This window comes from Sabethes cyaneus, chromosome 2 (genome assembly GCF_943734655.1).
Source record: "Sabethes cyaneus chromosome 2, idSabCyanKW18_F2, whole genome shotgun sequence".
NCBI classification, from domain to species: Eukaryota; Metazoa; Arthropoda; class Insecta; order Diptera; family Culicidae; genus Sabethes; species Sabethes cyaneus.
In genome coordinates this window covers 105,787,074-105,799,050 of record NC_071354.1, presented here as the reverse complement: position 1 = coordinate 105,799,050, position 11,977 = coordinate 105,787,074, and the positions used below count along the sequence as shown (strand labels likewise).

The 11,977-nt window shown below is 38.1% G+C and overlaps 1 protein-coding gene across 1 annotated transcript; it reads right to left on the bottom strand.

Moving 5' to 3' along the window:
• Positions 1–10,748: 10,748 nt before the first annotated feature.
• On the bottom strand, positions 10,749–11,532 carry LOC128734622 (60S ribosomal protein L13-like). The gene has a single exon (XM_053828905.1). It carries the CDS (start codon positions 11,471–11,473, stop codon positions 10,814–10,816), a length of 660 nt encoding a protein of 219 aa, XP_053684880.1. The 5' UTR covers positions 11,474–11,532; the 3' UTR covers positions 10,749–10,813.
• Positions 11,533–11,977: the final 445 nt, after the last annotated feature.

Genomic DNA, 11,977 nt, shown 5'->3' with positions numbered 1-11,977 from the left:
ATGTTAAATGGGGTTCAAAGAAAAACATAAAACATTAATTCAGTAACGAATTACTTATTGACAACGACCACTTTTAATACATTAACAGTCTTACTATTGAATAAGTCTAAATTTGCTGAGCCATGTATAGCCTTGTACATCGGTTGTAATATTTTCAATTGTGTCCCGCTCTGTTTTAATGACTTCTATTTTGATATCCTGTGCAACTAGTTAGTAGTTAGGCAGTTGTTAGTCGTGGCAGTGCTATTTTTCAATTATGTGTTATATTAGTATAGAATAGTATGCACTCTGAAAAGTGAAAAGTTGGTCTTGTAAAGACCACCTACATCAGGTGACAAAATTCTGACAAAATTTGTACCGAAAGCTGTCAATCAGCACCAAATGTCAATCACAAAAGCGTCACGCACAATCGGCGTTACAAAATCCATCTATAGACTCTGGAGTAGCAAAAAGTGGATGAAAATTTGTTCAGTGAGCCAAGCGCAACACGCAAAACAAAATGTAATTTACGAATATGTTAACTACAGATCCGGACAGGGGGCGATTAGACTATCGGATCTGTCTACCAGTTCACCGACTCACATTAGTGGCAGCAATGTTGGCAAGCTTTCGTTGGTCAAAATTAGTTTTTCGAGACATTTAGCTTTAGTGAATTTTTTAGTAGCAGTTCTTACGTTAGCACAACCAGTAATATAAATTCAATTTTAGTTAAAAAACATATTTGTTATTTGTTTACAACATTAACTATTTTTACTTCGATGAGAAACAAATAATTGATTGAATTGTGAAAGAAATGATACAAATCACGTGTCTAACACCAATAATAATCAATGGCTTCGGATTTTTTTCTTCAAATTAAACAGAGTTTTGCAATTCCTTTATTTTTTTAATTATCAGGTGCACTTATCAAAAATGATCATGCGCCTCCTTGGCTGCCACAAACTGAAATAGGAGAAAACGTCTCAGAGAGACACTTTTTTCCAAAAATTGTAAAATTTTGTTGATGATAGTTACCAACTAGGTCTTTAATCCGTTTGAAAGGTATACCCTTCTAGTTGTATACCCTTCTAGATATGAAGGTGTCATTTTGTCTTACTGTTCCCTAAAAGGAGGGAAGAGAACATATATATTCCAATTCCAGGAAAAAATGCTATCCATATTTTAAAATGCCTTTAGGTATATTGTTCCAAATTTATTTTTTCGACCAATATTCTTATATGTCACTTTCTTAGTCAGTCCCAGTTGCTAACTTTTCTGTCTCTAAGGGATTGTGTAAAGCTTGCTTCAGATAGTATTGGAACAAAAACAATTGCGTGTATTTCAGTTATTTTTTATTGAATTCAAGATCTTTTCTTGTACAAAGGTAGCATGTTCTTCAAACTTTTAAGAAAAAATACGGATAACACTATTCGTCACGGTTTCGAAGGAATTCTCAACCTTTCCTGCAATATGGCTCAATAGGCGGCGCACACTTTCTTCGGCCATCATTTTGGCTTATTCAGCCAGGTCTTCATCTGATTGATGTCTTTGACAACCTTCGCTTTGAGTCTCCTCTTCATGATTGCCCAGTGTTTCTCAATCGGGCGGAACTGGGGGCAATTGGGTGGGTTAAGGTCTTTCGGAACAAACTGGACCCCTTTCTCTGCATACCATTCTTGAACGACTTTGCTGTAATGACACCTTGCCAAATCTGGCCAAAACATCACGGGATGGTGGTGGGTTCGAATGGACGGCAAAATTCGTTTTTGGAAACACTCCTTTTGGTACAGTTCCGACGACATTGTTTTATTTGTGACGAAGACTTTCGTTTTCTTGCCACAGCTGCAAATGCCCTGCTAAACCATAAATTTTCGTGCAAATTTGACGGCAAAAACAAATTTAATTTGCTTGGAACCTCCTCCCCCGAGCCGTTGCCAAGTAAAATTTTTGACCTGCCATTTGCCCGAAGTCAGCCATGACATATAGGTTTCATCGTCCATCAGAAGACACCCGTCGAACTTGGTTAGCACCCGGTCGTATTGCTTTCGAGCACGGTTTTGGCCACACTATTTTGTTTTAAGGATCGGTTTGGTTTTTTGAGCTCGATACGACTTGATTCTTTCACGGAGTCGAATTCTCCTCACGGTACTATGGGCAGCACCGAATTTTCTGGCCAAATCATGGTCCGATAGATTGGGATTCCTCTTGATGGTCTTCAAAATCTTACCACACAGATTCCGGTCGACAGTTCCACTCTGATGACTAGCTTGAGGCTTCCGAATCATCGTCAATGTGTCCTTATACCGTTTGATAACGCGCCATACGGTATTTCTGGGCAATTTCAGCTGTTTAGCTAGCCTAGATGCAGACCACAATGCATTTTCCAAACAACAGTGTACAATCTTTTCCCTTCTTTCGGCTTCCATGTTGTTTGTTTACAAAATACAGTCGTTTCGCGGAATGTCAAAAATACATAGGTGAAGCTAGCAAAATTTCCGACACGTGGGCGCCAAGAACTCCCAAATCCGTCCACCAAGAGCGCCACAATATGAGCACAAGTTTTTTTCCAATTCTAAATGAAGCAAGCTTAATAAGAATATAGCAATTATCGAAGAAATCGTGTTTTCTTTTTATTGCGTGATCGTATGCATATGTATAGGGGAAATGTGTATAATGTGCCCCCCTAAGAATAAATCGATATATCTCTGTTATGCTTCCCCAAATTAACGTTACAACTACGAGTATATGTTGGTATTTGAGCTAAAAACCAATTGCAATTGTTTATTTGATTTAGTATTGTGGAGTAAATATGCTAGGCGTAACTTATGCATTTCAAAACATCAGCCTTGTTGCATAAATCGGTTGTTGGTGTCACTAGCTAGCTAATCGTAAAAAAAACATTTGTTGAAATGCATTTATGTCGCCGTAACAATCGGAAGAGAGGGCTACCAAACAGAGTCTCTCAATGTTACTTAGGTCCTTTTGAAAAGTTACGCAAGAATTCGATTTTGTAAAAAGTAAAACTATTTCCGTTGTTTTCAAAATATCGTATTTTTATATAAAATAAACCTAGTTTCGGCCTTCTGGTGCATTTTTTCTTCTCTGTATGGGGCACATTACACTGCAGCTGTGGTATTTTGCACCGCGTAGTTGAATTACCTGGAATTTGGACGTTGGTAATAAATTATTCCCAACGCGGTTACTCTACAATGCTAATTGAGTCGAATAATGGCAATTGACTTCAACTTAGATCTATTTTCCTATGTTTATAGCCATATTTGCCAGGGGAAAAATTGTACCACTACAAGTATTGGCCTACTTTTACTTATTTGAAAAAATATTAATTGTTAAAGCAAATCAAGCGTTTCATACCAGTGCTGTTAATATTCATCAGCATAGCGTTCAAACTTCTGGATTATCAGTCTACCTTGCATTGAAAATCTGCTTGCTTTGATCAAACGTACATAGTAACTAAATGCAGCAAGCATGAACTTCATGCACGAGAATATACAATATCAGCGCCCTGTGATATTGTAACAAACTGATATTCACGTTTGAGCAGTGAAAATCAATAAAAAAAAATTATGTTGTTATTTAGCATCTATTGCGTTCAGCTGTTGGACATAAGATTTTTCTTTTCATTTACTGCATTTAAAATTGTTTTTTTCCTGAAGTGAATATCACCTTGTGGATTTGAAAATCACTTTCTCCTGTTCTATTTTCACGATATATTGAACTTGTATACTACGATGAAAATCACTGTGCAGTTGTACATACGAAACTCAGAGGCATAAAAAAACAATGTATGCTAAGAAAAAAGATTTTCTGTTTTGTTTGAAATTCGGTGATAATTAAAGGCCCTGTTTCATACCTTCTTTTTTGGCAGGGATGTCTTTTTGAAGCTCACTTCACGCAATCGAATCGCAGCAACCGGTTATTTACAGATCTTGACAAGAAAATAGCTTATGGAAAAGACACAAAAAGTTACATCGCAAAAACAAATTTATTTTTATTTTGTTTTTGCAGCATGTGACAACTGTCATAGTTACATAGTAGGATGGTTCTATCAAATACTATGGTTTCTTGGCGGTTTTGCATTTTAATTTCGCTTATTTAGGGAAAAACGAGGGGGGGGGCAAATTGGCTAGGAGGGCACGTTATACACAATTCCCCTACATATATTTAAGTATGCACACAGAAAATTTCATGCTAATCTGTCACCTATTATCAAAGTTACACGCACATTTCTTACGACGCGTCGGAGTAATTGAACAAAGAGGGAGGACTGCCATACAAATCTATGCCTATAAAAATGGATTTCTGTCTGTTTGCCCGAATGTTCCTTATAGAATCGAAAACTACTGAACCGATCAGCGTGAAAATTTGCATATAGAGGTTTTTGGGGCCAGGGAAGGTTCTTATGATGGTTAGAGATCCCTCCCCCCACTAAGAGGGGTGGCTCCCATACAAATGAAACACAAATTTCTGCATAACTCGAGAACTAATCAAGCAAATGGAACAAAATTTGACATGTGGGTGTTTTTGGAGACAAGAATTTTTTCTATGGTGAATTGAGACTCCTTCCCACTTTAGGAGGGGAATAATGACCCCTCTCCCTTTTTTTAGACTCTTTCATAAATCATTAATCAATACCACCAAAGACCACCAAAAACTATCAATAGTAACATTAAATAACTCAGCGCGAGACGGCCACAGGCCGCGAGTGTTGCCGGCGACCTGCCGTCGGAAGCGCCGGTCACTGCGGGGGGCAGTCCCCCGTAGAGATCACCTCTATCTAGGTTGATTTATTTTCCTAGATCTACTGACCTCTATTACTTTCCTTCAGTTGGGTAACCCCTGCGAAATGGTACTTTCTACGAAAAGATTTTCCGTGAAATGGTACATCCCGCGTAAGATTTTCGCGAAATGGTATTCTACGAAACTCTATATTCCGCGTTATGGTCAACCGAGAATTGGTGTTCCGCAAAATGGTATTCGGCGAAATGGATTGTAATGATGGCGAATATTTAAATGCTATCCGCTTTATTTTATCAGGCTGAGCGATGGGGGGAGTTGGTTTCTACTTTACTGTGAGGGAAATTTGTATATTAAAACACCCATCAACTCCCCACTTGCAAAACTCAAGATTGTGACAAAGGTCATCCGAGATTCACGATTTATGTACAACACTTTCATTTAGACCATTATGGTCGGTTGGAATTAAGATAAATAAATAAATAAACACAGTTTAATTTGTGGCAATACGAAGTTTGTCGAATCAGCCAGTACACAATAAATAGCACGACCTCTAAATTATTCTTTATTACCCAAAAATATGGTTTAAAGTGATTTCAAACAGGTGTGTCAGTCTGCATTACTCGTTGTCTTACTCTTCCCACCTAGTGGTTAACAGTAAGACAAAATTGCACCTTCACACTTGTGGTTGTAACTAATTTAGCTTATAAACAAAACGACTGAAACTTTTTTTAGACAACTAGAAGGATATACCTTTCAAACGGATTGAAGAGCTCGTTGGTAGCTATCATAAAAAAATTGAATTTTTTGGAAAAAAGGTGTCTCACTGTAGACGTCTTCGCAGTTATTTTCCTGTATAAATCTTCAACTGCAAATTGTTTTTGATATAACAAGGCTTTTTTAAAAAACTTTTCTAAAGGGTTTATTATCAAGTTGAAAAATAGACTTATATAGAGTAAGGAGAGCTAAAAGTGCGATTCAATAATTTATCAATGCAGATTCCGAGTAAATTGACTACATTGGCATAGATGGATGACTACTTGGACAGTTTGAATCTATCGCAAACATTTGTTGTTTACGAAGCATTATTGCTGAGTTATGGGTAAATGTTATTTTAGAGCGGTTTTGATCTAATATTTCCTTATACGGCAAATACGATATCAACAGGAGGATATTACTTGCCGAAAAATTGTAGCAGCGTTTTACATCACTATTTCTCTTAAAAATGCGGTGAAAACAATTTACAAAATATCTTTCGTTTTTCCATAATTTGCTCAAACCCCGTCAAGCGCTAAGCGGGGCAAAAGTGCGATGCAAGGACGAAGCCAAAATGCATAGGTAATTATATACCGGTTCAGGCACTGTTGTATTACAGATACTAGAAATAGAAGATCTGCAGGATACTGAGTGCTCTACAAATGCCGACCGAAACAAAACACTGTCATCCGCTGGTGATACAAAAAATAAACGTTTGGTAAAGTTTCGATCTGATGGAGGCTGCAGTACACCAGCGGAAAATAAAAAAGGTGCAAATTGAGAATAATTCTTTTTGAAACTTATCGCAGATTCATGTCATTATGGTTTTGTTAGCTACTGTTGTGCCAATTTCATAAATTAAAGCTTCGCACTTTTGCCCTGCTAGTGGGGTAAAAGTGCGATTTGGCACTTTATCAGAAAAATGAATAATTTATTTTGCATAACACTATTACCCCAGATGATTTATAGTTGAATGTGAAGACAGTGAGTTATTGCATCAATATAAAATATATTTTACTGTTGTGCTTCTTTATATCGTATGTAAATTGATGACAACTTCAAACGTCGCACTTATGCCCCGCCCTACTCTATTAGAATGTATTAGCGAATCATCTTGCGTATTGTGCTGGAATGTACTGTCGTAATTTAGTCTACTGCGGTTAATCTTTAAGCAACTCGTCAATCGAAACGCCATTATTGAATCCAAAAAGATAAACTATTTTAATTTCCCAATCGGAATAATTCAGTATGACTGGAAATAATTTAGTATGAGGTGCCGAAAGTTTCACGTGCTACCCTGTCAGCCCATTTTTCCAGCCATTAAAGTCACGACACGTACAGCTGAGGTTCGGTCTTTTAATGCATTTCAAACAGGTTTACTATATATCTTCTCCGGTTCATATCCGAAAGGGTTGCTAAAAGTTAAAAGACCTGTGAACCGATTTGTTAAATTCTTAACGAATAATGGAGACACGCTCGATAGATATAGTCTGCGTTAGAGTTGAACGAAATTGCGGATCCAGACATGCGTCTGCTTCCCCCTGTGTAGTATCCCTGAGGCTTAATACCTACCCATGTTTTCAAATGATTAGATGGCTTTTTCACGGAGGTATAAATCCTATTTACAGGCGGTGTCTGAAATTGCCTTTTCATGGCTTCATCGTTTTTCTGGATCCTGCTATTACTACAGCTGTGTGGCCCAACGCGGGGAAAGCTTGCTTCGCTTCTGCTGGCTGCCACTGGTGAATTGGTGAACCTTATTGCATTATCTTGTACCGGTGGATTGTAAACTGAAAACATGAATACGCAATACGCAAGAGTTTAAAGCGTATCCCAACACACGAATTTATGGACTGCATATTAACCACCTAGAATTTTATGGACTGGAGTATGATGCGAAACAGGTCAAAAATTGATTTCAGTTTCATATATTTTGTCAGTGGACGATGATGTCTTACAAAAAAAAAATGCAAACAATGCATTGTTGTATATTTTGCTTGTACATGGAAGTTCTGAAACAATCCCGAATAACTGCAATGTTTGACATAATTTTTAACGAGAACGCATAACATTGCCCTTGTTTTGCAATCCGATTGCTGTCGAGAGACATGGTTGCAACGTTAGATTTGAATTTCAGATCTTCGCAAAATCAAAACAATTTTTCACCATACGAACATGTTGGATTTGAAATGAACAAAATGATGGTCGCACCAGTAAAGTTGAACGTCAAGTCCAGTATCTTCAACCGCTACACGAGTTTCACAGATGTGTGTTTCTCACTAAAAGGCTATGAATTTTCGAACAAAAACCAAATTTGTAAATTTTCCATGAGGTCGAACTAATTCTTTAGGTACATTTTTTTGGAGTTATCCATCACCGAGAAACACCATATAGGGGAATTGTGTATAACGTGCCCCCCCTGGCCAATGTGCCCCCCTTCGTTTTTCCCTAATCAAGTGAAATTAAAATGCAAAACCACCCAGAATCCATAGTATTTGATGGAACTAGCCTACTATGCAATTATGACAGTTGTCACATGCTGTAAAAACAAAACAAAAATAAATTTGTTTTTGAACAGCTTACGATGTAACTTTTGGCGTCTTTTATATAAGCTATTTTCTTGTCAAAATCTGTAAATAACCGGTTGTTGCGATTCAATTGCGTAAAGTGAACTTCAAAGAGACACCTCTGCCAAATATGACGGTATGAAACGCTTGATTTGCTTTAGCATTAATGTTTTTTCAAATAAGTGAAAGCAGGCCAATATGCCCCACCTGCGGTGGTGCAATTTGCCCCCCTTGCAAATGTGGCTATAAACATAGGAAAACAGATCTAAGTTCAAATCAATTGCCATTATTTAATTCAATTAGTATTGTAGAGTAACCGTGGTGGGAATAATTTATTACGTCCAAATTCCAGGTAATACAACTACTCGGTGCAAAATGCCACAGCTGCAGTATAATGTGCCCCATGCAGAAAAGAAAAAGTGCACCAGAAGGCCGAAAGTAGGTTTATTTTATATAAAGATATGATATTTTGAAAACAAAAGAAATAGTTTTACTTTCTACAAAATAGAGTTGGTCTGTCACTGGTAGAAATACTCAAATTACCGCATTGGGCATATTATACCGCAGGTTGGGCATTTTACCCCGCGCAGACGAGAAACACAACATTTAGGTGCTTTTATTAAATAATTCCTAGCATATTTATTCCACAATACTAAATGAAATATACAATTGCAATTGGTTGTCAGCTTAAATACCAACATATACTCGTAGTTGTCACGTTAATTTGGGGAAGCATAACAGAGATATATCCGTTTATTCTTAGGGGGGGCACATTATACACAATGCCAAAGCTTTTTCCTAGAAAGTCAAGATGAAGTTTGTATGCAATGAAAATATGAGTCAATGGAGGCGCATGCTACATAGTAATACTGCCGAAGCTCCTACATAGCAAAGCCAAAACAATAAGTTACTGATTAGATCGTAGGTATGGTAGTTGAGGTCGTAGGGTGATCTATATATTTTCGACAGGCGTTACGCCTGCTGTATTTTTGGACATTTACGACAAAATCAAGTGGAAATGTCCAAAATAGAGTACGCGTAACGCCTGTCGAAAATATATAAAACACCCTATATTTTATATTTTGTTACGAGCAATAATTGTCAGAAGTCAGCAGGAGCCATTTTACCAGTGGCTTTAAAAGGCAACCGTCCGCGCGGCAAACTTATTTTTATTTCATATGGTATCATAGACGGGTGCGAATAACAATAAACTGAACAATTGTGCACATACATGTTTAATTTTTGTAGGTCCCACATAACACCCCAAGCAGCAATATGAGTTTTATTGTACTCTTATGTTGGTCTTCAAGACCAATTTTGGTCTTAAATGCCATCATAAGAGTGTAATAAAACCCAAATTGTTACTTGGGACATGTCCAAAGTATTGTGAGCCAGTACTCGCTAAAGTGTAAACTGGGCTTATTACATGAGGGCATGTATTCACTATGATAGATTTCTAAATTTTTTTAAATATAGGTATTTATATATGTATGTAGCATAAGTGCACTTCACATCGCGTGAGCTATTCATATTATATTTACCAATAAATGCTTATCATGAGCACGATTAAGTTTGTCTATTGACTGACTTCTTTTATTTTGGTCCCTTTTCACTGTTTATTCGGAAATAATTGGGATCCGGTAAATTATATTTTGCAGTGTGTCGAAATTATTTTATCAATACTATAGGCTTAAAGTTTTACTTTGTTGGTTAACAAATGGTTATTTGTATCGAGAGAATATATATTTTCCCGAATATGCTCCCAGTTTAGTATCATCTTACACTCAATTCTGAGTTTATGATCATGATTTTAAATAAACATTTCCCCATGATTCATTTCATTTACCATTTGATTGATAAACGACAATCTGTTTAACATTTTGTACGTTACTTATGAAACATTTACGTCCACTTTTAAATATTCTATTAATTTTATTATTGAATACCTATTTGTGATGACATATTTTCATAATGATAAATTACATTGCCCAACACGGTCTTCATGGTTTGCAGCAGAACATGGAAATGAATGATTACATTCCATGAACATTTGGGGTCCTTTGCTGCGACGCCTCATAGTCACATCCCTTTTGTAAGTGAATGTCCTGCTTTGTTAATGGTTGTCCTGCTGCGTTCACTTCCATTCTTATCAATGTAACTTTCGTCTTCTTTGTTTTCGTTGTCAATCGATAGATCATGTTGACATCCACGCTGTCTGTAACAGTAGATTACCACATCTGTATCATGAATACAGTATGTTATTGTAATGATTTTTACGTATAAACCCTCAAGCTAGCAGAATCTTACATCCATGGTAAACTTAAGGTTTAACCTGTACCGCTATCAATCACCGATAAGTTTTAATCCGGGGCTTTGAAAACGAATTCTTTTATCTTTTCTCGTTTATTTTTGTTTTCATTTCTCTGTACAGCCATTTTTGTAAGCTACAACATAGGGCACGGGAGGGTATTTTCAGCCCATTAAGCGATGGCATCTATTTATTCGGCCTATGGCCTAGTTCTAGTGTAAGAACAGGTGGTTTTGACGTTTTTTGAATAAAAAATAGTAGATTACTTACAGTCTTGAGAAAATAGTTATAACGTAATAAAATTGTATGTCAGCAAAGTTTTTTGATTGGCGAAAGAAGAGGCAAATAGGCTGAATTTAGAAACCTGCTGAAAATACTTTGTTTCGCTCACTTAACCGCACGAGAAAATAATAAAAATTTTACACTGTTACCTGCTGGCAAAACGGAATTACTTCTTTCCCTTCTTCTCGGTGGCCGCAGCTGGGTTGGCTTCGTTCTCTGCATTCTCCTTTGCCTTCTTGGCACGGGCACCGAAGTGACGCGCATGCAAACGAGCTTGCCGGACAGCCAGGAAAGCGGAGAATTTCTTCTCCTTTTCGGTGATCGGGCGGTACTCGATCGTTGGCTTCTCGTTCTTGATCGGCAGTACCGGACCCTTCAGTTGAGTGGCCAATTTGCGTTCCTCCTCAGTGGCTACACCCTTGCGCAGCTTCTTCTTCGGGTGAATCGGGAACAGAATCAATTTGCTGTGGTACTCCTTCAAACGTTGGATGTTCTGCTGACGGCTTTCCACCGATTTATTCTGACGGCGGGGATCGACCGCAATGCCAACAGACTGGGCAAAGCCTTTAGTCAAACCTGCTCCCTTCAATTCGGCAAGGGTAAATCCACGTCCAGCTCGGATCTTGGTGTTGTAGCGTTGCGAAGGGCACCGCACAATCGGACGTAGCAGACCAGCAGCCGGTCGGGGAAATACAGCCTTAGCCTTCTTAATACGATTTTGCCTGCGACGGTATTTGCGTGCCGGCTGGTTAAGCCAGGTACGGATGTGTCGCTGCCAGTATTTATGGAAGTGACCATTCGAAATCATATAATTTCCCTTCACCATCTTGAATTGATTTTGTTAGCCTTGGCTCTGCTTCACAAAATGTGTTCACACAATCGTCGTACAGGCCGGAAAAAGCCCTCCCGTACCCTACATCTCGGTCATCTCTGCTACAAAAGTGAACAATCCGGTAGCGTAACTCATATAGTAACGTGGGCATTTTTTCGGAAGGTGATATAAAAATAACTAAGATAGCTAATTGAGTTTGATAAATTTCCCATGGAAGGTAAATATATTAGCAAAAAAATCTACAGCTCTATCAACCGAACTCTAACCGTGATGGCGAAAACATTGAAGCTACTCCATTCAGAAGTGTGCGTGTTCAAAGAACGGTATCCCGCCGCGTCGAAAATGGACATCGTGCGGCACTTTGGGGACGCTGGAAATGCCCATTCCGGCATCTACAACAACTTGACATTGTTGGACAACAATCAGAGCATCGAAAGAAAGCCCGGTTCCGGATGGCCGACGACCCTGAGCGGCAAGAAGCTCCAAAGGATGCTAAAG

Bases quoted from the DNA above. Each gene is read 5' to 3' on its own strand.
- LOC128734622 (XM_053828905.1), bottom strand. From the start codon at position 11,473: ATGGTGAAGGGAAATTATATGATTTCGAATGGTCACTTCCATAAATAC.